We start from the raw sequence: 25,688 nt of genomic DNA, 5'->3' as shown, positions 1-25,688 counted from the left end.
CACACTATGCACTCTTAATAAATAATCATCATTTCTAACCATACAGTCAGATATATAGGCTCTCAAAAGGTTGAAGAAAGGAGAAGTGAATCATGAGGCAAGGAATTCTAGTTGGATATTGTTTTCGGGAAAAATGAATATTGGTAGAAAATTGTGCGGGCAAGTATTGGCTTGATCCTAGACTATGTTTATGTCGTGAAGGTCTGGTTGTGTCCCTTTCGAAGTAGTCCTGTGGCTGAATGCCTGGTTTTTGAAAATACAAAGAGTGAAAAAAATGCAGCCGGGCAGTCTTCCAGCCAACGGCTCAAAGGCTGCCTGATGTAACAGGGCAGACAAGAGTCCCTTCACTTATACCAGTTATATTTTAACCTTATTGCTAATCTCTGGATTTTTTCTAATTTTTCAATGTTGATTGTGGTTTGTGGGTCCCATACTATGCTGGCGTATTCAAGAGTAGGTCTAACAATTGACTGGTATGTTTGAAGTCGAAGTGCTCTTTTGGTTGGTTGATTGGGTGGGTGGGAGCCTCGAGATCCTTGCCTTGCCAAGGATGGCCGCTTAGGTTACCCGACCCTCTTTAAAGCTTTTACTAGCACCAATTTCTAAAATTTCTTCTTTGTCATCACGGGGTAGTACTAGCTTTTTAAGCCGTCCACACTGCCAATGATTTTGCGCATTTCTATAAAATTCTCCAGAGAGCTTTTCTTATACCTCGAGCTTTGCGCATGATGACCCTAGTTGCCTATGTGCCGTAAAACCCAACACAACCCATCTTTTAAGTTCGTGTGCAAGGAGATACAAGTCTCCAAGTTGTAGATTGCTCTTTCTCTAAGAGAATTGACGTTTGGTTGGTATGGCGCTAGGAAATCCAGTTCGATGGCTCTTTGTTGTTCCCAAAAATGGAGCTTCTAGTTATGGAAAGCTGGTTCACTTTTGCAATAACGACCTTTACACCCCTTCGTTCAAGGAGCAAACTAATGTAACTTGCATCCTCCCATTCAGCCTTGGCATCTGTAAAAAGTGTGTGCTCATCAGTGGCCACTGAAAAGGCTTGAGTTTCCGTGATGCCCTCCCCTTTCTGCCCGTAGTTGAGGTTAATCACTTGGAACAATGTGCATCTAACTTACTTTGAGCGATGCTTCTCATGTTGCACCTGATACGTGAATGTGTTCTTTGTGCATACGGCGACTGAAGGCATGTATGTACGTGTTTTGTTTAGAATAAAGCAGTGTGAGTGGCACTCTGTGCCGTTGCCTTCTCTTGTGTGTGCGTCTTTTTTGTCACCTTTAAATATTTACTGCAATAACAACTGTAATTGTGGTATTTCATTATTAGTTGCTTTTGTGCTTGTAGAATATTTTTCTTAGAATTATTTCTTTGACGAGTGGGAACCAGCAAAATGTGTCACACTGATGCATACACGTGTTGTAGGCAACAAGCATATACAGCCGTGAGCAGGCATGTCTAGAGCACTCAAGCAATCTGCTGTGGCACAAATAAAGAAAAATACTTGGTAGCTGATTTGTTAGGGGCACGGGGTTTCACTGTACGGTCTAAAAAATTTCGCTTCCGTTTCACTCGGAGCCAGCTTGAGTGCTCTAGACAAGCGTGCTCATGACCATTTTGCATGCAGCATTCGTGACCTCAAGGTTTTCATGATCAGGAGTAACTACCATAAATGGATGGAAATTTCAATTTTATCACATGTTTAGGCATCAAATTACCGCTGTATCATACATTATGGTGCTTTACTCAGAAATGAGTTGTCTTCTGTGAACTGCATTGCATTTAGTCTGTGGTTTATTTCATTTTCAGTTGATAAATCGTGAGTCAGTCTGTCTGTGCATTGGCAGTTTCAACATGCTTCCTCTTATGGCATTAAAGTTGGGAGCTAAAATGGTGAGTGAAATGTTTGAATTTGTGCATATTTCATTAGCTTTCCTTTAAAGGGGGCCTGCAACACAGTCCGAGCACATGTATTTTATTGTAACAATGGTTGCATAGAATCTGATATCGTGGTGCTTTCAGCATCAGTACTAATCTAATTAGGCAAGATGGATAGATAATCCCTTGAGAACACTGCCGACGTTTTTTCTGTGCGGAAAGGTATGTGGGCTGCTGCAAAAACTGCTTATGAAAGTCCCAAAACCCTGTAATATCCAAAGCTGCTGCAAAAAATGAACTTCCGCGACATCATTTCTCTGATGTCTTTGTAGTCCGACCAAAAAGATAGAATCTGATATCGTGGTGCTTTCAGCATCAGTACTAATCTAATTAGGCAAGATGGATAGATAATCCCTTGAGAACACTGCCGACGTTTTTTCTGTGCGGAAAGGTATGTGGGCTGCTGCAAAAACTGCTTATGAAAGTCCCAAAACCCTGTAATATCCAAAGCTGCTGCAAAAAATGAACTTCCGCGACATCATTTCTCTGATGTCTTTGTAGTCCGACCAAAAAGATAGAATCTGATATCGTGGTGCTTTCAGCATCAGTACTAATCTAATTAGGCAAGATGGATAGATAATCCCTTGAGAACACTGCCGACGTTTTTTCTGTGCGGAAAGGTATGTGGGCTGCTGCAAAAACTGCTTATGAAAGTCCCAAAACCCTGTAATATCCAAAGCTGCTGCAAAAAATGAACTTCCGCGACATCATTTCTCTGATGTCTTTGTAGTCCGACCAAAAAGATAGAATCTGATATCGTGGTGCTTTCAGCATCAGTACTAATCTAATTAGGCAAGATGGATAGATAATCCCTTGAGAACACTGCCGACGTTTTTTCTGTGCGGAAAGGTATGTGGGCTGCTGCAAAAACTGCTTATGAAAGTCCCAAAACCCTGTAATATCCAAAGCTGCTGCAAAAAATGAACTTCCGCGACATCATTTCTCTGATGTCTTTGTAGTCCGACCAAAAAGATAGAATCTGATATCGTGGTGCTTTCAGCATCAGTACTAATCTAATTAGGCAAGATGGATAGATAATCCCTTGAGAACACTGCCGACGTTTTTTCTGTGCGGAAAGGTATGTGGGCTGCTGCAAAAACTGCTTATGAAAGTCCCAAAACCCTGTAATATCCAAAGCTGCTGCAAAAAATGAACTTCCGCGACATCATTTCTCTGATGTCTTTGTAGTCCGACCAAAAAGATAGAATCTGATATCGTGGTGCTTTCAGCATCAGTACTAATCTAATTAGGCAAGATGGATAGATAATCCCTTGAGAACACTGCCGACGTTTTTTCTGTGCGGAAAGGTATGTGGGCTGCTGCAAAAACTGCTTATGAAAGTCCCAAAACCCTGTAATATCCAAAGCTGCTGCAAAAAATGAACTTCCGCGACATCATTTCTCTGATGTCTTTGTAGTCCGACCAAAAAGATAGAATCTGATATCGTGGTGCTTTCAGCATCAGTACTAATCTAATTAGGCAAGATGGATAGATAATCCCTTGAGAACACTGCCGACGTTTTTTCTGTGCGGAAAGGTATGTGGGCTGCTGCAAAAACTGCTTATGAAAGTCCCAAAACCCTGTAATATCCAAAGCTGCTGCAAAAAATGAACTTCCGCGACATCATTTCTCTGATGTCTTTGTAGTCCGACCAAAAAGATAGAATCTGATATCGTGGTGCTTTCAGCATCAGTACTAATCTAATTAGGCAAGATGGATAGATAATCCCTTGAGAACACTGCCGACGTTTTTTCTGTGCGGAAAGGTATGTGGGCTGCTGCAAAGACTGCATACGAAAGTCCCAAAACCCTGTAATATCCAAAGCTGCTGCAAAAAATGAACTTCCGCGACATCGTTTCTCTGATGTCTTTGTAGTCCAACCAAAAAGAGGCGCGTCGTTTCTAAAAACTGGAAACGCGGCTGGAAACCTAAAACCAAATGTCAAGAGATCAGTGGTCACGGCGGCAAGGTGACAGTGTAGGCCACCTCTGCCCTTGACTATTTAGATGGGTGCTCTCTGCTGCATCGCGTGCATCTGCTTCTCGTTGCAAGCTCTGAGGGTGTGAAAGAAACTACGTGAAGTTGATGAGGGCAGCCGCAGACTGTATAAACTGCTGATCGCACTCACATCAGCGACGATAACATGAGCATGTGTCCTTCGGTGCGTTCTGTGTTCATGAGGGGTACACGTAAGCTTTGAGGTATCCTCAAAAGCATGCGAGCAGCTGTCTCTCTGTTAAAATATTGATTCAACACCAGATCTTAGTGAAAAATGCACTCACATTTCTCATCAAACGGCACACTGCGCTGTCAATTATGTGTGTTGACTGATTATGCAGTATGATTGCAAACAACAGCTGTGATTGACTCTGCTGTGGTTGTGATTTCTGCTTTTGTGAATTGCTTCCTGTGGAATGATTGCAAACAACAGCTGTGATTGACTCTGCTGTGGTTGTTGATTTCTGCTTTTGTGAATTGCTTCCTGTGGGTTGCAAGTGGAAACGAATCAGGATACATTCTGTGCAACAGTAGTCTGCCGCCTGCCGGTTATAGCTATCGGTAAGGGATACATGCATAATCTTAATGGACATGTATTTAGCTAGTTGAATGTTTTTCTCTCGGAAAACTCTGCCTCGCATACCGACACCTCACGCACTGCATGCATGATGACCCCCTGAGAAACTTTTTTCTTTAATAAGCCAAATGAGAGGTTATGGTGCATACATGTGCTACTTCTCAGATATTTCTTAGTACATCTAAAAGCATATTCGCCTTTCCAATGTGCAGAAAACATGGAAGGCCGCACACTCTGACAGCGCTTCACGCATTGGTGATGTGCATGCCTGCTCGTCTGCATGAGCGTGTGCTAAAAATAAAACAAACACTTTGCAGTTTCTTAACGCCTGCAGCCTGCACAAAGTAGCCGATTCGACGGATGAAGTGAGAACGAAACCGCTTCGCTAGCTGCGTAGCAAGCACACATAGCATGAATTCCGTTGAGAGCTTGCGGTTCTGAACTTGCTCCGTACAATGGCTGCACGCAGCCCGAGTACACAGAATGCGAGGCGAAAGCTTCGGTGCTTATGTTTGTGTCTACCCTTTCTCTCCGTCACCTGTTTTGCACTGTTCTAATTGCGAGACCCTTCGCACTGTCAGCTATGTTGTGCTGCTTTTTTCGTATTTTGACTGCCCATCGAGACGGCGAAATGGTGTTCATGATACTTCACTCGTTGCCGCTGCACGAATGTTTCAGTGGTGCGCATACAGTCGAGCCCACATATAACGGCCCCACTTAAGACGAACTTTCGCTTATAATGAAGGAGACCTGCGCGACCGTCAAAATATACATTGTTGCAATGGCACAAAATCACACATATAACGAATGTCAATAAGCCCTGCTGATCGGTTACAGCGAACGGACGGCGTAAACCCGGCGCTGCGATGTGAGATGACCTCCCTCCAACCCCTTTGTGCACCCGGCGCGGTATGTTTTCCCAAGCCGCATCGCAGGCGAACTGCCCGCCGTAGCGAGCTACCCTTTCCCCACCGACGCGCCTTTTAAAGGGACACTGAGGAGAAATTGAAGTTGGCTTGTATCGTTAGAATACTGGCTCCTGATCACAAAAACTCCACTCTTACTGAAAAGAAAGCTCTTGTAAGGTAGAAAATAGCAAGAACGAAAATACAGGTATCGCTGCCACAGGCCAATCTCGCAAGTAAAGGGGGTTGACGTCACAGGACAAGAGACGCCACCTTGGAGGAATTTTCCTTATACTCCATGGAGCCACGAATCTCTGAGGCTGACAAAGGAAGGTTGCGCGGTTTAATATGGAAGTAAGCTTTGTTTTGAAACCGATAGTGCACTTTTATCACACAAGGAAGATAGACCAAAGACAACCTGAATGTTGGAAGCAAAGAAAACCGATGCTTGGTGGCACCACAGGCGGCCAGGAGAGTTTCGGTTTGTTATGGCGCTTCGTGGCTATGAGCTTTGCGTGCCCCGTGGTTTTGTTTTTCACGCACCTCGATTTACAAGCGGCGAACAGCAGAGGAACTCCAAGTGCCGCTTCAAGTGCTAGCTAACCTTTGAAGGAGCCTGTTAAGGCTGGTCAGATGATCGCCACGGTCGATGAAAAACTATGATGGCACGATGGTCGGTGATGGTACAAGGCAGTTAGCAGTATAAAGAGCACTTGTGTCTTCGCATGCTTGTCCGGCGAAACGTTCCCGGCTGTGCCAGTCAACTTCGAACTACTTTACGAAAATCATTTATTAGGGACGGGAGACAAGATACAAGGCAGTTAAAAAAAAAAAATTGTTGATGGCCTAGCTCTGTTAGGCCAGGATATCCGTAACAAAAGCGCGGAAATTTCTGCATCGGAAGAGTGCATTCACTAGATGCGCTTTTATTCATGCTTAAAGCTTGAGCCGTAGTGGCGGAGTGGTAGCGTCTCCGCCTCAAACGCCAAAGGCCCTGGTTCGATTCCAAGCCTCACCAAAGTTTTTTTTTTTTTATTGAGTGAGTGTGCGGGGGGTTTTAGTGGCTCCCATAGATGCCGCCACCGAATACATTGGTTAGCGGTTAAGCGCAGGCTCTGTTATGGCGCGTTTATACTTGGTGAAAAAACAGCGCACAAGCAGACACAGACAGAAAGAAGGGGACAAGTGTCTGCTTGTGCGCTGTTTTTTCGCCAAGATGCAAAACCAACTAGCCCATTCAGCTGCTTTACTGGCGTTTATACTCCAGGGTAACGCGCGCGTGCTCTGCATGGCGACGTCACATCGGCCAAAGCGAGACCCTCTATACTCCAACTGCTCTTGACTGCCGACGCGTTCGGCGGCTTAGGTGCACTCTGACCACTGGCGGAGGCTTGGAGCATGTCTCTATTTCGCGCCGAGTGCGGCAGCCGCCGCCGGGCCAGCCAGACGAGTTCAACTCTACGGTGAGGCGCGCGTTGTGACCTCATATGCCTCCTCGGAGCACCACCACGGCGAAATAGCAAGTTCGCGGCCAGTAAAGCTTTCGCTTTAAAGGAGATTTGGAACCTGCAGAGAGCGTGACTCCGCTCTCGTCCAACTCGTTTGTTTGCGGCTTCATTCAATAGCTTCGGCAGTGGGTCGGAGCTGTTCTATTCGAGCTCTCTGCTAATTTAATCCATTCACAGTGCACATCTGAAGGTACATGTAAGTGGGTGACCGAACCCGATCCAGTGGACCCCTTACCTCTGAAAACGTGCGGAACCCATTGTAGCGTCGTGCGTCGGTTTTACTTTAAAGCCGCCAACTTTAAACGCGAGCGCCCTTGAGCACCCACCCATTTTTTCTGGCAAAAAAAAAAAAATAACCTGGCCCTTGCAACCGTGAGAAACATCCTTGACACCGCCTGCTGCACCGTGCAACAGCGCCTTTCAAGGGATCACAATCCATTGGCCCCAAAGCCTCGGCCAGCCTCCGATGGGCGCGACGTGCCGACCTTGTCCTCGCCCCTCGCGACTCCCCGCACTGGGGTTAAGATATTTAATTAGCAATAGCTGCTCACTGAGGAAAGGGGAAACGACCTGCCGGCGCCTAACCTAACCGTGCTCTCTCAAAAGCATTGCACGCTCTGTGGAGCTGAGGTCGCTGAAATGCAGGCCGGAGTTTTTGCGAGAACTTCGTTGGCGGGTTTGGGAACGGGATTCATCGTAATGCTGGCAAGACCACCGGTGCAAATGTAAACGAAGTGACCCCCAATAGATGCCTTCAACGTGCGGCGGCGGTAGCTTTCAATTCAGCTGCTGCTAGACCGCACCGCTAGCCGCCAGAAATCACGGAGTCTGTGTTTACGTCACGTCTCACGTCACCCCGTCCTGTGACGTCATAAGAAGACGCCGTGATGTCATAATAGGGCACCGAGTTTGAATCGGAGGGCGGGAAGACCTTTTTCAACTTCGAATCCAAATTTATTTTAAATAAATGCATCTTTCGCTCCCGGACAAGCGGCAACAAAGCCATGAATTGCCGAACTATCAGATTTTGCTAACAGAAAACAATGCTAACAGATGCTATGGAGGTTACCAGAAGTTTGCTGTCGTGGCAGCTTGACGGGAAAGCGACTGCTGGTGCGAGCGAGCTGGGTAAAAGACACGCAGTTGACTTTTCTTTATGGAACCAATTTACAAATGAATTAGCAACTTTTTTTACAGCACTCGTATACGGCGACACGGCCACGCCAATCTTCCTATGCCTACCCTGCAAGCACCTGCATGCATGTTCGTGTGCTTATGCAGCAGGGAGTGCAAAATATGTGACTAAAAGCTTTTTTGTTATAAATCCGGGTAATAAATTAGGGGTGCACAAATTATGCGAGGAAATGCGGTATTTTCCATTAGGCGAGTCTATCCTATGAGTCTAGCCTGACTTAGTATTCCCTCCCCTTTAGTGTCCTTTTAATGAGGTATTTCACCCAACTGCAGCAGTTCTCAGTAATGGATATGGTACGCATAATGTCACTTAGTGGGCACTCAGTGATTGCATAAATGCCGAGTGTAATCGTCAATTTTTTCAGTTATTGTGAGTTTGTTATATGACATAACCTTTTACACTGTGCCAATAGAAGGAGCATATGTGCAAATGAAAAGAAAGTGCTGTAAAACGAATGATGTAGGAAACACAAGCAGAGGCTCCGTTATCCCTCTACTTCAAAGCTTACTGTAGTTGTATATAAATATTCCCACATTTTGCAGACAGCACCAGTTCCCGCAACCAGCTCACAACTTGTTTGCAGCGAAGTGGGAACAACGTAAACCATTTGGCAGCTTCCAGACCTGCTTGGTTGGCTCACAAATGCATGAGAACGACACTCTTGTAGAAACATTTGCCTTGGGCTTTTAGCTTCTGGTCTACTGTGAACAGCTTGCTGTGATGCGACACACTGCCAATGGTTCACACGCTTGCACCTGCCCACGCCACCTGCAGCAGCAGGGTGGCCACAGGTTGCATTGCTGAGTGAAGGGTTAGACAACAGCTAAAGCCAGCCTTGACCTTTCTCTGTGCAACACAGCAACCCCTCCCCCCTTCTGCCACTCATCACCAGCAGAGAAAAGTCAGGATCTTGCATTGAACAAAGGGCTATGGACATCATTAATAGCTATTGGTGGCCCATCTACAGGCTTGTCACCATGGGAGTAACACCATCAGCTTGCGTGAAAGCGATTAGCAGTGAGCAGGCAACCATACAGTGCTTGTGTCATTACGTGTACAGAAAGGCTGGTTCAGTTGGCCCCATCAGTTCACATTATTGGAAGAGAGAAGTGGTATGTGAACTTTACGTAAACCAAACTTGGGACAGTATTTTGCTTCTATTAAACTTTATTCAGTAATCCCCATTCATGTGCACTGCTTTTTGTGCGGTCATCAACAGAAGTTTACAGGATGCAGGTGTGTGGACAAATATTTATTCATGTTGTCACACAAGCCAATCGCCTGAAATGCTTGCAGATGTGAGCAGATGTGCATTCTGTATCGACTGGTATAAATTTCGGGTGGCTGGGTTGCAGGTCAGCATGTGTATCCCATAAACTTTTGTTGCCAACTGTGCCAATGATTTCCACAGATCGTGATCTGTATCACCGTGATATCAAGAATTTACCTGAAGCATAACTAGCATCGCAAAGTGTTGCAGGACCCCTTTCACGATTTTCACAAATCGTAAGGCATTGCAAAATATCAATTGCATTTTGGATATTCCATGTAGAATATTATGAATTTTTTTGCTCTTCCTATGCCCCCTCATAAAATTGAATTTCAAACTTTTTCTCTCTGGTTATGGCACAGGTGTATGTCATTGAACCTGATGAAAGGATGCGTTCAGTGCTGGAAGAATATGCATCTGTTAACCAGATCAAGGGTATTCAGTTTCTGTCTGTGAAACACAACGGAGGGGACAGTGCTGAAAGGTCCAGTGAAGACGATAGCGTAGAAAAGGTAAGTTTAGCATTGGCTTTCAAAATCATGAGTTGCCATGTATATATATGCTTTTTCTTTGAGAGAACACTGTTTGAGAGTGTCTACACCTGTGGTACTGTTGTAAAAGCTGCTTTTTGTTGTTATTGTCAGTTTATGGTTTTGCTTTGCGCACCTCTTTTTTTTATAGGCCAACCTTCTGCTCAGCGAGCCTTTCTTCGCCACCAGTCTTCTGCCTTGGCACAACTTGAAATTCTGGTTTCAACGGTTCTCACTTTCCTATTTGTTAGCACCTAGTGCCATTACCATGCCACGCACTTGTGCTTTATATGGAGTTGCCGTAGAATTTCATGACCTCTGGAAGATCAGTGCTCCAGTAGGTGCCACTGAAGGGTTTACCCTCCAAGCCTTTGACAGCCTCATTCAGGTACGTTAATCACAGTGACAAAATGGTTGTACCCAGCAGTGCAAGTGCAGTTTCATTTTGGCATTGCATTGGCCTGGATTGGGAACAGTTGGGGATAAGAGTTAATGGAGAGTACCTTAGTAATATGCGATTCGCTGATGACATTGCTTTGTTATGTCACTCAGGAGATGAACTGCAAAGCATGATCAACGAGTTAGACAGGCAAAGCAGAGCAATGGGTCTAAAAATTAATATAAAGTAATGTTCAACAGTCTCATAAGGGAACAGCAGTTTACAATTGGTAGCGAGGTGCTGGAGGTGGTAAAGGAATATGTCTACTATACTCCGGTTCATACATAGCAGGCAATGCTACGGAGACTGCGGAAGTAGTGCGTCTGCAAAACCAATTACTTCGCCATGTATCATTTGTCCTTTTCGAAGCCTGGGTGAGTATTTGGACGCGAACAAAGAGCAGTATAAAACGAAGTGATGGTACTGAAAATTACTGTCGAAGCTGTCAGGCTCACAGTACCCGGGTCTTCTGGCTGTAATTTCCACTGTGTGTGAACTACTTTTTAGGTGCGGATGGAGTAAGGGTAATTCACCCTACCGGCCGCCAAAGTCGTTCTTACTTCTCAAAGTCTCGATGAGTTTGAGGCCGAAAATGTAGCAAGAGGTAAAACGAAGTCCAAGAGATTGCCATACACGGCACTTTAGATTTGTCGCAACGAAATATGCTTGTGTTCACTTCGGTTTTAAGGCGAACTACTTTTTTTTGCACAGACTTAGCCTGCGTGAACAGGCGTGCTAGCTTTGGCAGTGTTGCCTGCTATAGGTCTCCTCAATTTGGCTGCACTTTCTGCACTAGTTTGCAAAAGTGTCATGCTAGTGCATGCCAGTCCTCGTGGGCCAAGCGTAGCCTGACACAAATGCTCTCGGTGCAGCGGCCAAATGGAATGCAAAAGTGCTGAAACGTTCATCAGCTACGGCTGTGTATTCGTGTTTGTTGTGTGGTTTGACATATGAGCAGGATTGTGCTAGCTGTATTGAACGCTGCGCATTTTTTTGAAGTGGTGCATTTCATGGAGCGGCTATGAAATTTGTTAATTTTAAAAGTGACGATGAATTTGACACTATCCTTTCTGTTGCGTTGTGCAAAGTGGCGCGGGCCGGCTGTTCGTCACCGAGTGAACATATACTTAGAAGAGGCAACAAACTGAATTCAAGAGGTTATTCAGACTTCCGTTCAAGGCGACCTTTGACAGTTTATGCGTGTGGCTCAGGCGTTGCCGTTCTATCCGAAAAGTGACTGCGGTTGGCTGCCATGGAAAGAGTTGCCTGGTAACTTGGACTCTGTTTGAACTCAACTCGTGTTCACTGTCGGCTAAGTGACTATCAGAGAGTAACTGGCAGGTGAAGGTGTGGGCTGATGTCGCAGAGATGTCATCACAAACGTTGCGATTAAAAAACGTCTTACCATCTGCCTCTTTCGTGCTGCATGTAATAATAATATTTGCGCACAAAATAGAAATGGTGTAAAGCAACTTGCGAGGCTGTACAGAAAGACGAGAACACATACTCAGTGCGCCATGCCAGCCAGTCGCTTACGCATGTACACAGACGCGCACTGTCAGTTTAGCTGTTTGGTGAGGGCATTGCGCAGACGCCGCGTCTATCATGGGTACACGGCCGTCTCAACGCCGCTCACTAAAACAAGCGTGGCCAAGGAGCCGTCTGCTATGGAGCGCGCCAAGCACCTTGCACTACTTGCACGAGAGGAGAACTCGCCGGGAGGCTAGTGCAGAAGAACTCGTGCAGCATGCAGTCAGATCAAGTGCCGAAGTGCAGGTGGCGCTAGCTGCACAGTCGCATCGAGTGCGAGAGTGCTGCACCTCTTGAACTGGTGCAGAAAGTGCAGCCATATTGAGAACTAACATATGAAACGGAGTATACATGCCCTAAATATACATAGGACAGGTAGTGACTGCAGATTCGAATCACGAGAGCGAAATAACTAGAGCAATAAGAATGGGATGGAGTGCATTTGGCAGTTTCTCTCAAATCGTGAATGGTAGATTACCAACATCCCTCAAAAGAAAAGTATGTAACAGCTGTATCTGACCGGTACTCACCTATGGGGCAGAAACGTGGAGTATAACGAAAAAGGTTCAACTTGAATTGTGGACAAAACAGAGAGCAATGGAAAGGAAAATGATAGGTGTAGTTTTAAGGGTCAGGAAGAGAGCAGAGTGGGTCAGGGAACAAGCACAAGCTAATGGCATCCTAGTCAAAATCAAAAGGGAGAACTGGGCATGTAATGCGAAGGCAAGATAACCGATGGTGCTTAAGGGTAACAGAGTGGATTCCAAGAGAAGGCAAGCGTAGCAGGGAGTGGCAGAAAGTGAGGTGGGTGGATGAGATTAAGAAGTTTGCGAGGATAGGGTGGCCGCAGCTGGCACAGGACAAGGTTAACTGGAGAGATATATGGGAGGGGCCTTTGCCCTGCAGTGGGCATAGTCGTGGTGATGATGAAGGCAAACAAGGAAAGAAGAAATCTTTGCCTTTACAGAGGGCCTCCATGCACTCAAAGCCACCTCTTTGTTTGCTGCTATAGTATGCCTTTGCATATTTCAGTTTCTGCCTGTAAATGGCGCTGATCCTTTTTGCGCCTTTTTTCATTCCATTTTTTTATGTGTTTTCATGTATGTGTGTTGCAAAATACCTTAATGAAGCGCTTTTATCTTATTTTATTGCAAAAGAACAGGTGGGGATTTTTTTGGACAAGTCACGAGATGTGTCTTGTAAAATAGGTTTCAGTTTTGCAAGAGTGGACAGAGGTAAGACCCGAGTACAGGCTGGAGGCATAATCTGCTCTCATTGTCCTCAGCTGTGGTTCTCCAATTCGTGTGTTTTCTATGGTTGACTGTCATCCTCACTTTTCACAACACAGTGACAGTTTGATGCTTTTATGCCTGATCACAGCAATATTGACAAGAAGGTGACTCTTTTCGTAACAAGTGCTTAAGTTTCAGATGCAGTTTTAAAGCTAGGCAGCGACTGCTGTGCAGTTCTGCAGATCAAGCTTGATGTTGGGGTGAAAGTGTTCTTGGGTAGTTTATGCTGACGCTTTTTAGTCTATGCTTCATCGTTTGCCAAATAATTCCTTCTATGTCAGCCTGCATGCATAGCTTGTACCATTTATGTTGACTTCATGTGATGTGTGTTGGACACTGTCAAGCACGCGCTTTTTGTAGTCATAGGTGGCCCTGTACACCCTTCCCAGCCATTTTTCATCAAACCCACCATGCAGAGAACATGCAAGCACATTTATGCCTGCTATCTTCATCCTCACTGTGGTGCCAAGGTTATGATGTTGATCCCATTTCTAGTGACCTTTGCACTGGTTTTTGTGTGGAGATGATTCATTGTCATCATTTTCTGAGCTTTGTTGGATCTTCCATCATGAATAGGGACCTTGCTTAAATCTGGTTTTGATTGTCCTTCGTCTTGCTGTGTGTGTGTGTGTGTGTGTGTGTCAGGAAAACGTTTGATTTGGCAATCTGAAGCAACATCTGTTATACAGAGAAATGATCAAGTTTCTTGCCATTCTGGTGAATGAATGATATTGCCTTGTAATTGTATCAAAGCCCCAAAGGGGAACTCGTCGTCTATTATCTTCATGCAAAGCTGCCATGGCTGTGTGCGTTCAGGTACAATAACTGCTCGGCTTCTGAATCCTGTGCCTTTAGTTGGCCAGCTACAACCTCAGGGAAACTTACACATCAAATCCGATGGTAAGGAGCTTTGGGCGACTACATGGCCCATGCATTTCATAACCCTCTTTCCTTTCCTGACAACCACCTTGAGGGCTGCTTCAATGCAAATTATTCTAAACCAAAGAATGTGCTAGATTAAGCGATATGGAAATGAGACGAGGGAAATTGGTAGACGACTTTGAAACTAGTATTTGTTGCTCTGTGTTTTCCCTTCGATTGCAAGTTTTCAGAGGCAGAAAAACTGCTTCCTAAATGGCTGTAATAGCTTTATGGCCATTTGAAGGGGCATAAGATGCAAGAGTCACAGAAAATGCAGTGTTTTTCCTTGGTCGTATGCCATGCTTGCTTCAGTCATGTAACTCGCTATGCTGCTTTTCCAGGAATCAAGGAGCATCAGCGATGACCCTGTGGAACCACATCCTTTGTGGGAGTACCCCTGTACAGCACTGACAAACAAGTTTCAGCTTATGTACACACACCTGCAAGTAAAAGCCAAGGAGAGTCCTCTGCTACTCTCCGGTAGCACCAGCTTTGAAAGGTACAATGTCTATGCACACCCAAGCTGTAGAATCTTGTGGTACAAGCTACTTACGTCAGCAGCATACAGTAATCCCTCGTTATAACGAAATCGATTTACTCGAAATATCGCTTTATTCGAAATTTCTTCCGGTTCCGACCCAAACGCATGCATTTTAAGCCGCATTACTCGAAGCGCACGAAGAGCTTGACCCGCTTAGAGCGAGGTGGCGAGTGGAGGCATTGCCGCCACGGCGGCGACCCTTTTGCGCATGCAGTATCAAATTAATACTGCCGACGAATTAGTCTCATGCAGGCACAGAACAGGCCATAAAAGTACCAAACCTACGACTGATGACCTGCCTAGCAATGAGTACCAAGCAAGTGCCAAGTGCTCCCATCTGTTTAAAGTGGATGTGAACCCAAGTGCACCCGAATCAGTCACAACCGCATCGCTGGTGTCCCCCGTGATAGAATCCAAACGAAAATGAAATTTTTGTGACGTTTTGCGATGCTAGAAAACCGCGGTCTCTTGGATGCCGAAAAGTGGCCAAAAGACCGCAGGCAGACTTGCACCGTAGCATTCCATAGGGTGCGCTTGGTGAGCAATATTTTACCGCTCTAAAGAACATTTCTGGCGCTGAAACGTGCCAAAAACCACAAAAGAAGTGTCCCTCCGATTATGATGAGCCCATTCACGCTTGCGAGTCGCGAGCGAGGTGAGCTTTCAGCAATGAACTGAGCTGCTCCCTGGCTGCCGTAGTCATCACTAAGCCTAATCGTTTCACATCGGCCAAAGCAGACGAAACTCCCGAAAGCGCGCGAACGACGTCATTCCCGAGAGTTTTCACTTCAAACGAGAAGGCAACCCGCAGGTCGCGCTTGCATGTGTGAACTACGGCGTTGTCGAGCTGCTGCCTGGTCGTATGCCCATTAACGTGTTCGACACGAGGAGCTACGTTAACAAATCGGGAAGACGACTTTGGAAAAGTCGGTCTAGAAATTTGCTTGCCGCTCATCATAATTGGCCTGTATCACAATAAAAGACCGCCCCTAGCTTTGTTGCACTTTTCACAATGCAAATCGCTTGATAACTTTCTGAAAACACGAAAAATCCGAGCGTCCCCAGCGGCGAGTCAGGCTGTCAACATGGAGGGTCAACGCAACCATGGTGTTTCCCCGGTGATTTTCTCGAGCCGGTCATGCTCGATTCACGCCATCCGACCAGACAAACGGTCAAAAAGCGTGGTAGGGTCATTGAATTTTGTTCCTAGACATCTGTCAACGGCGTGGACGCGACGCTGCGCGAACACCGACATTTGAACTGAAGAATTAGTACAGTGTTGTCGACAACGGTGCGCCGAAAAACTCGCCCAAATACTTAATTGCAAACTTCACAGCTACACACCTCGCGGAAAAAAAAAACTGCCCAGTAATCATGCGAATCCCCTACTGCAAAACTTCAGTTTTCACGATCGCGCTGCGTAGCTACAATGAGCGGCTAATCGTTTTTTGAGCACAACAAACACAACCTCAGATTCGAGCCACGGCATTTCTGTGACCCCCCCCCATGAAAGCGGCCACTGCCTTCGCCATTCGAAATACCCCGAAGGTTGAATGCATGGGCGGCGACCGCGGTCTCGTGCAATGCTTTGTCAGATTAGATTAGAGGAGGGGTTGCACGCGCCCAGTGTAATTGAACTTGAAACAGCGAAAGCTCGTTGCTTTTTTTGCACCTGAATAAAGTTTTGCTTCACTGAATATATTGTATTTTGATTTCCTTGCCTATGCGGTGCAATTAAAGCTCGTCTGCTTTAGATTTTCTCGGGTGGTCGCTTATATCGAATTACCGCTTATAACAAATTTTTTCGCCGTCCCGCTGACTTCGTTATAACGAGGGATTACTGTATTTTTATGTGCGAAGCACATGTTAAGCCCCTGCCCCCATTATTGTGGCGCCACTTTTGAAGCTGAAATTAGCTCTTCTCCCTTGTGCTCCAAGTAGCATTCAGGTGCATGCGCAAAAAGAAATGAACGTGCTGGACTTCCGTTGCACATCCAACAATTTTGTGCACAAGACACACATACATTGCAACCGGTCTTGTACATTTTACAGAAAAGAAGTAATCGATTACAATTACGTTATTTAAAATGTAAGATTTCAGCGGTCAATTATAGCCCTCGAAAAGTTGCTGAACAATTACAAAAGAGTAATCAATTACTATTGCGTTATTTTCCTGCCCACTTTTATTAGCATAAGACAGCTATGAATTGACTAGAATGAGCCACTGCAGCTTTGTTGTCTTTTGCAATTCATATGCTGTCAATTTTTACTGGCAGTTGTTTTTACAGTTTTTTGTCAATATTTACATGTTCCTGTGTAAAAAATTGGAGGACGCTTAAGCTTCTCCTTTAAGAGTGGAACGTGACAGCGTGTTGCAGCACTGCCAGGGAGTCCACGGAGCGCCCGTTCGGCGCGACGCTTTGCCCGTTAGACAAATCACTCTGCTACGTACGGTGAAACGGACGCGCAGAGCGGCAAACCACGTCAAAGCGCTGCCAGGCGCCTTGCCAAAACACTCGGGACTACTCAAGTTGCAGTCGCAGTTCGTCGGCACATCGTTCTCGACAAACCCGATGCCACGAACCCCAGCGTAGCTTCCGCACCGAACGAACAAGCAGTTAGCCGCAAGCTTCGTGGTGAACGCGCTTTGGATGTGCGCTGTGTTGTTTGCCGCTCACCGCGTGATTCCTGCGTGCCCGCACGGCCCCACTGCGCCCGAGCGAGACGAGCGGGAGGCGCTGCCGTCGCGCGCCATCTGTTGGGGCAGTGGCGTACATTGTGAGGAGGAGGAGGGATTTTTCGCTCACGGTCAACGCCGACAACACCGGCTTTTCTGCGACACGAGCTCCTTAATGCTGTCGCATTAAAACATCAGGAGCAACACTGAAGATTCAGTGTACAACCTGGAGGGAAGGGCGGTGTTGTAACATACGAAGACCTTACTCATGAAGGGACAAAGCTGAGCATGACGTTGTTTTCCCTGTATTAGTGAAGTGCAGGCTGCTCGGGCTTGAAAGAATATACAGCACTAGCACTGGTGCTTGCCCCCGAATTTTAGGTACTTGAAGTTATACCAGTGGTTACAACTTGTTTTTCGAATGGAAAGAACCGATTACAAGTAATCAGTTGCTGAAAAAAAAAATAATTGGATTACTGGGAACAGAATGGTACCCCTTGATAAAGAAATCAGTGCATTACAAAATTAGAAGAAAATGTAATTTCTAGTTGTGATGCATTAAATACAACTGATTGCAATATGTATTAAAGGGCAACACATTCTTGCTGCATTTTAACTCATCTGCTCATTAGTTGTTGCATAGTTGTGGCCTTGGTAAATGCCTTTGAAACCTGATATCTTGAATTCAGGTGATATGTAATCAATGATGTTTTCCTAGGTGCATTGAACAGCCTCATGCAGGCTCATGTGATTGCTGCTCTGTGGTCTTAGGGCCTTTCTGCACCTTTCCCATAAGCCTAATGTTCATGCCGTGCTGTCGGTGCTGCCAGGGTCCTAGTCACCTTCCAAGCTTCATTTTTATGAATCAAGTATTAGAGTAACTATTGCAGTTTTGAAATGAATTCCAAAAATGTGCCTTCTGATACATTTAGTTACCGTATATACTCGTGTATAAGCCGCACTTTTTTTCATCAAATGTTCTCAGGTGCGAGTTATACACGAATCAGGCCTATAGCTACACATTAACACACCATGGTGCCACTGTGACTGCTATCTCAGATAATTAAAAAGCTGGCACGCTAATTGCCGTCGGACGAGCTTGGCTCATCGGCTGAGCTTGCTTCATTGGCGTGCTCCCAAAGCTGGTCATCCTCCATGTTGTGGCGTTTGACAGCCCTGTGACTCTAAAATTCTTTGAGATAGTCTCCGCTGACAATGAACGCCACGCGTGCAGAATCCAAGCGCGCACTTACTGGAGGGACACTTGCTTCAGCCGTCAGAGTTGCTCCGTGGTGCCTGCGGCCATCCACTCGATGTAGCACCGCCGAAATTCAGTCTTGAATGGCCGGTTAAAGCAAACATCGAGTGGCTACTGCACGCTTGTCAGGCCATCAGGAATTACTGCCAAGTCTTCACTCGGTCTGTTAGGAGCCCTCTAAAGCTGTCGAACACAAGAAGGGCTTTGCGGCATATTAGGCCTCCTGGTCGGTTCTGCCACACAGTTTTCAGCCAGTCTATGACCAATTCTTCAGCTATCCAACCTTTTTCTTGCACCCGGACTACGATATCCTGAGGGAACTCTCTTGGCAGTCTTTCTCTTAAATACAACATACGGTGGAAGCTTCCTTCCATCAGCGGTGATGCAAAGTGTGCACGTTTGCAGTTTGGCACCTATAGTGTGCATGGAGACACTTTGGCTTGCACCATGCAATTTTCAGGGGCATCAAACCAAACCAGGGGTCTGATCAGAATTGCCTATCTGTGAGAGGTCGTACTCATGCCTCCCCCCCCCCCCCCCCCCCCCCCCCCCGAAGTGCGTTGACAGAGTGATGAAACTTCATTATTTGGTCTTCATATTTGGCTGGCAGCTTCTGGCATAGCATCGTTCGATGGGGAATGGAGGGTTGGTGCCGTTTCATGAAAAGCCACCTTCGACTGGCTTCGAAGTCTGTGGGTTCAATGTTCATGTGCCAAGCGATAGCGATTGCTTTCATGTGGATCACTTCCGTAGACACCGTGAAGCCGTTACTCCTAGTAGTGCGAACGTACTCTACGAGCTTCTCTTTAAGTTTTGGGAGCTTGCACTGTTTCCCACGGAAAGCATTCCGGGTTCGGGTAGTCTCGGCGAGGTCTTGCATTTGCATGCACCAGCAGCGAACACACTTTTCGTCGACGTCAATCTTGCGCCTGGCCTCCCGTTTACCCTGTCCCTCAGCATATTTTGCCTCTTGAAGTTGAAGTCTGCAGTGTAGGACCGTCTGCGCTTGCCCATTGCTTTTTGTTCGTGTTCAAAAGCACGGAGCCTGCCACATGAGGGGGCACGCAACACAACAGATTCCGCAAGGAGTCCACACACTTCCGAACGAAGCACCGGATAACAAAGGCTAAATGGCGCTGGGCAAGGAACCGTGAAAACCGGAAACAGAAACCTGCGGAAATGTCGTGTTGCGCAACGATGATGATAATGGATGCAGTGTGGGAAAAACTAACTGACGCCACCTTATAGCATTTTGCGGGACTAGGCACGTTCTTCCAAAAATTTTTGTGGCCGAAAGTGGGGGGTGTGGGCTATACACAAGTATATATGGTATACACCTACTCTAGAACAACTGCATCATGTTTGGGCGCTGAAAACAATCTGCATAACTGTGCAAAATTTCACAAAGGCGGTAGAAATTGCTGCAGTAGATGTTTGAGAATGATATCTTTTCTCCTACACTCACACCTGCATGGCTCCATCTTGCAGTTTTGCTTGCCTTCATTTGAATGTGCTTGTGCTTATACTATGCAGTTCAGTCATTGTGTACTGAAATGTGTTGCTCAAAATTAACTGAAGGGGATTTTGAAGTAAAGAGACGGTGACTGAAGTAATGGCAATTCTTAGAAAAATTTTTAGAATTTTTTATATTGCATGTTGTATGTTGAAGAGAACATATTTTTTTTAGTGTGATGAATATCTTCTAATGCATCACTGTGTTACCACTTTTCTGACAGCCGTGGACTGTGCAACGGAGTTGTATTGTGGACAGATTTTGACCTGGATGGTTACAACGTTGTGACTTCTGGGCCGTCAGAAACAATTATTCCTGGAAAAACAATTACTTGGGACAGGTTTTCTCGACAAGGAGTGCAGTTCTTCACCCCTGGCCAGAAAAATGCTACTAAGCTGTTGTGGAAACTTTGCTTTGATCTTGCTGGGTCAGTAACCTTTGACTTTAAGTTTGAAACGAGGGATCAAGCTTAGTTCTGATGCAGGTTGCTAGAAGTTAAGGGGGAAGCCTGCTCTTGAAAAAAAAAATTATTAATGAAGTCACAGTTAAGAAACCTTCAGAGAACATGTATTTGTGTGTGCCGATTCTAAATATGTCATTTAATTTCATGTAAAACAATTCCTTGAGCACTTATGTAATTTTTATGTATGTATTTTGTGGAGAGCTTTGAAAAAATTTACTGCGGGAAACTTGTTGATATGTATGCCATTGGGTTCTCTTGATACCAAGGAATGCAATAAGGGTAAAATTGTCTTTCTGCCTATCATAGAATTTAAGTTATAAGGTTTTGAAGTTGTCGCTTCAGAAATGCGAAGAAAAGTGTGTATTCCCATTTCTAAAGTGGCAGCTTCAGTACCCTATAACTCAAGTTCTATGATAGCCAGGATGATAATTTTACCTTATTCCATTCCTTGGTATCAAGAGAACCCACTGGCATACATTCCAGCGAGTTTCCCCGCAGCAAATTTTCTTCAAAGCTCTTAGCAAAATACTTGCATAAAAATTACATAAGTGCTCAAAAAATTGTTTTACATGAAATTAATTACATATTTAGAATAAACATGCAAAAATACGCTCCCTGAAGATTTCATAATTATGACTACATTAATAAAATTTTGTTTTCAAGACCAGGCTCCCCCTTAAATCTGCAGTGCAATAGAGGTATGCTGATGCAGGTGAAAGTTAAAATCTGCCCAGTGCGATAATGGTATGTTTCGTGTTTCATGCTTAATAAAGTTATTTAAGCGACTTATGTTTCATGTTGTGTTATGTAGAGTAAGTAGCACACCGTCTTAATGCGGTAAAATGCCATGTATAATTTGTTCCAGTTTGCCATTTTCGATGTCTCCAAATGCCACCTTAAAAAGAAAAGTAAAAACATGCAAGTTAAACGAAAGCACATGGTGCTGTGAAAGTAAGGCAGCAGATTATCATGCCACCAAGTAACTGAATTTAATTTTGACAGTCGTGCAGCAGAAGGTAGTCCTTGCTTCCATGTATTGCAAGTGCACTCTAAGCACATAACAGTGTTAGTTGCATGAGGGCCTTCCTCCAGAATAAAAGGCACTGCAACATGCTGAGTATGTTTTGAACTTAAAATTCCCTCGTCTTGCTGGCATTGGAGGATGTTATGGGCACCCAACATCTAGTTGGGCCTGGCAGGCACACCCAGAGATGGATGGCGTGAGTGGTATACCTGTACATATACTAGACCAGCATGCCTATTGCTGTTGGCCTCCCTCATAGCCCGAGTCACTTTGGGACGTTAAACCCCCATAAACCAAAACTATTAAGGCAAAAACCTTTAATGGCATCATACTCGTGCCTCCGGTGCAATGCTGTCTTCCACGAATAACGCGGTAACTAATCAGGATAGCAGAAAACAAATGGTAGCATCAGATAGAGGGGACAAAATGTAACCCCCATGCCAAGTTTGATGACTGTAGAGCGATTAGTTAATTATAGCAAAAGAAACAAAGAAAACAACCAAATGGCATCCATATAGTGACAGGAGGTAACGTCACGCCCGAGGTGGTTATGGTAACAGTGCGTGTGCTGGTGACGCCACCTGCGTGCCACCGCCAGAGAAGCAGACCGCAAGCGCCAACAACGTCGTCTAGACCGAAAGTGTGGCAAGGTAGAAAGAAGCCTTTGGGAGTGCCACTGGTATGGGAACCTACGAAGCTAGAATCGCAGTCTGCAAGGACAAAGGCTTTCGCCTTGCCGCACTTTAGATTGCCAAAGTGCTCCTATAATTTGTTGCCTTTGGTTTTTTTTTGGGAAGTTTTTGCCGCCGTTAGAAAACTGCTCTTAAGGTTGTTGTTTTTTTTTATGCGAGGAGGACCCAGTCTGCTGGATGGCGATCATGGTGCCTGTTGCGTCGCATGCTCCTGAAAGGCTTAAAAGCTAGATTGAGCAATTTTTTTTTTTTAGAGCAGCAGTGTTGAGTTACCTCCACTTCATGTCCTCATAAGACTGCTTTCTCTAGTGGCACAGCAGTCATTTTGCCTAACTTGAAAGGCCACGGAAAGTGCGGTGTATTATGTACGCAGCTGAAAATCGCAAGAATGGTAGCTAAGAACACAAGGAACATTTTGTAATTTAAATTTTTTGTAACCAATTTCTGGCTTAGAGCAGAGGCTTATTTTTGTTTTGCTTGTATTCTTTTTTGTTACCAGCATATTTAACGCATAAATTTTAGAGAATTTTGCACACACAACTTTGGTGCCTTTTTCGTTCGGAAGTACGATCAACAAGCTACTGTTTGATATATTACAACACGCAGTGCATTTAAAACTTGCATCCCACATCCCATCACTCAATGGTGTGGCCAGGTTATAAAAACAAGGTCAGGACACACTCAAAATCTGTCATTTTTTTGTGGTAAGGAAAGAGTAAAGTCCAGAGAAATGCAAGTTTATTCAGGTGTTCATCCAGTAAACAAGATTCGCTTGGCAAACATACGGCACATTCCGCTCCCCAGTCTTCCAAAGAAATTGACACCTGAGAACAGCAGACAGGCCAGCAGTTGCTTTCCTCCCTATTTGCACAGCATGGACAAAAACTTTGGGAAGTTTTTTTTTATTCACCTGGTATTTTTTCTTAGCATACACCAAAATATTTCTCTAGAAATATTTCATTTACCTTGTTCCTACATATCTATATATATACCACTGCTACAAGAAGTTTGTTGGGTACCATTAAAAAATTCAGGACAGGTACCAAATTAAAGATGACAGTCACCAACAAAGGCCACATGGACAGAAAATCAGTCTGCATTTTTATTAGGAAATGTAGTTTGGCACTGATGGCACAAGCAATCACACACACACAAAAATGGTGCATTATAGCTTAGTTGCCTATGTGCCACAAGGCCCAACACAATAAAGATAATGTTTTGTGCATGACCCACACCGATGTTGGCCTACACTACTACTAACGGTATGGACAGGTTATAAAAACAAGGTCAGGACAACTAGGCAATAGCATTGCTATACAAATGGGCCCAACAAGGAAAGTCATCCATTGCATAAGGCACACAGTCAGCTCAGGGTAAAGAACATGTCCCAATTTCATACTCTTAACAGCACCAAACAACGTGAAGCCTTAACTAAGCTTACTCACTGGCGTCTGCTCTACAAGGAAGAACAGAAATATTAATATGAAGTCCAGCTCTTAAATGACATTGACACAAACAAATAGATGATCACCATGTAGTGTGATACTCTATATGACTTGCAAGGTGCAAACACTGGCGAAAACACTATTTCAAGCAAGTTGACAGCACCATACGCAAAAACGAGAATTCTGTCCTTACAAAGAATCACATCATACGTTCAGTGTTTCCTCTACTTTAATCCATGACAGCCATCCATGGCTTGTGTCAATAAATCGTACATGGTCGTAAAGGTCCAAGAAGGAAGGTTCTATGCAAATCCTGGAATAGCATTTCTAGATAATGCACATCTCTGGGATTACAAAAGCACTTCTCAGTTTCCAGGTGTGTCATACAATATTTGTCACATCATAGAAAAATATTCCGGACATTGTTTGGGGTGCACCTTATGCCAAGCTACTTCCCAAGTAAAGAGCTCCTCAAGCTGCCCCTTGCTACTTTAATCACCTAAGTAGTAGCTGAACGCATGTGCCTCCCTCCTCGTAAGAAAGGGTGATGTAACACCAGTGACCATAGTAGCAGTGCAAAACTGCATTTCAACATGCATATGAAATATACTTTTACAGTACAGTAAAACTTTTTTCAGCTGTTTACGTCAGATGAAATGGTATGCTAGTAAAACATCAAAGAGGACATTACAATTGCACTCATTCTTATGCAAGTCCTATGTGAGTGAGAAGAGAAACATACTATGCATTCTGAGTATCATGTAGTGTGCATATTACAGCAATAAAGATTACGCAAGATGCTAGCATTGCACAAGCTAGAATAATAGTGACTTTGGTCCCTCAAGCATTACATACACAAAAGTGCAGATAAAACATATAGCTAGTAGTGCATGTAGTCCACATTACTGTGTTCAAGAACTGAACCACCACACACTTATTCAGTGCACTGTATGAGAAAAAGTAAAAAGTTACTATTTCCACTCCTTACTACTGTTTTAAGCAAGTTAGCCATAATCATCTACCCACCAAAGAACACATGCGATTCATTTGTTCTTTTCAAGTTGTCTTAGTGCAGAAGCCAGTGTGGTCAGCTCACTTTGGATACCCATGGACATCTAAAAGGTGTGCTTCAAGACCGTCATGTGGCTTTGGCCCATCACCAACCTGAACAAAATTCAGAGCCAAAAACATGACATTAGCAAGAAGACAAGCGCTTCTGGCACTGTCAGTTTAATTTTTAAATGTAATCTTAACAGAAACACCAAAAGTACACAAGGTTCCAAACATTAACATAACTAATACTCCTGTCACAAGGGCACTTTCGATCCACATTGAGCTCGATCTGCATCGAGATTTTCGAGCACGCTCGAGACATCCGGTGCTACACGGGCATTTTCAATGCTCATCGAGAAGTTTCCCTCATGTGCGTTAGGTGGCGCCAAATGTTCCGCCGACAGTCATAACATGGCAATGTCCGGCAACACTGTGCAGTCGGAAGCAGTGGCAGCCAAATCCGTAGCCAAATCGGTACATCTGCGTATCTGCGGCAGGTTTCTAAACTTGTGGCGCACCTCTGCTGCTATGCGATGGAACCCGAGGGTCCGCAGCGCCTCCGCGATTTCTGCATAGACTGCGACGTTTCTCTTCATCATCATCAGCCTTACTACACCCACTGCAGGGCAAAGGCCTCTCCCATGTCTCTCCAATTAATCCTGTCTTTTGCCAGCTGCATCCACCCTTTGCCTGCAAACTTCTTAATCTCATCCGCCCACCTAACCCTCTGCCGCCCCCTGCTACGCTTACTTTCTCTTGGAATCCACTCCGTTACCCTTAAGGACCAGCGGTTATCTTGCCTTCGCATTACATGCCCTGCCCAAGCCCATTTCTTTCTCTTGATTTCGACTAGGAAGTCATTAACCCGAGTTTGTTCCCTCACCCACTCTGCCCGCTTCCGATCTCTTAACGT

The 25,688-nt window shown here is 45.0% G+C and overlaps 2 protein-coding genes across 4 annotated transcripts in view; one reads left to right on the top strand and one right to left on the bottom strand.

Annotated features, from left to right (window-relative positions):
• The window catches only part of LOC144113923 (protein arginine N-methyltransferase 7-like), a 93,287-nt gene extending 71,940 nt beyond the window's left edge, over positions 1-21,347 (top strand). The window contains exons 11-15 of one of the 2 annotated variants that reach the window (XM_077647318.1): positions 1,816-1,899; positions 9,760-9,909; positions 10,079-10,315; positions 14,451-14,608; positions 20,322-21,347. In XM_077647318.1, coding sequence (XP_077503444.1) covers positions 1,816-1,899; positions 9,760-9,909; positions 10,079-10,315; positions 14,451-14,608; positions 20,322-20,571 — 879 coding nt within the window. In that variant the 3' untranslated portion in view covers positions 20,572-21,347. The remainder of the gene's footprint in view (positions 1-1,815; positions 1,900-9,759; positions 9,910-10,078; positions 10,316-14,450; positions 14,609-20,321) is intronic. The other variant, XM_077647317.1, reaches the window with a different exon arrangement.
• A 1,651-nt stretch (positions 21,348-22,998) lies between these two features.
• Positions 22,999-25,688, bottom strand: part of Mvd (mevalonate diphosphate decarboxylase) — a 45,509-nt gene continuing 42,819 nt past the window's right edge. Inside the window, exon 12 of one of the 2 annotated variants that reach the window (XM_077647315.1) lies at positions 22,999-24,886. In XM_077647315.1, coding sequence (XP_077503441.1) covers positions 24,815-24,886 — 72 coding nt within the window. In that variant the 3' untranslated portion in view covers positions 22,999-24,814. The remainder of the gene's footprint in view (positions 24,887-25,688) is intronic. The other variant, XM_077647316.1, reaches the window with a different exon arrangement.

This window comes from Amblyomma americanum, chromosome 1 (genome assembly GCF_052857255.1).
Source record: "Amblyomma americanum isolate KBUSLIRL-KWMA chromosome 1, ASM5285725v1, whole genome shotgun sequence".
NCBI classification, from domain to species: domain Eukaryota; kingdom Metazoa; phylum Arthropoda; class Arachnida; order Ixodida; family Ixodidae; genus Amblyomma; species Amblyomma americanum.
The sequence above is the reverse complement of the archived record's forward strand: the minus strand, read 5'-3'. Positions and strand labels throughout refer to the sequence as shown.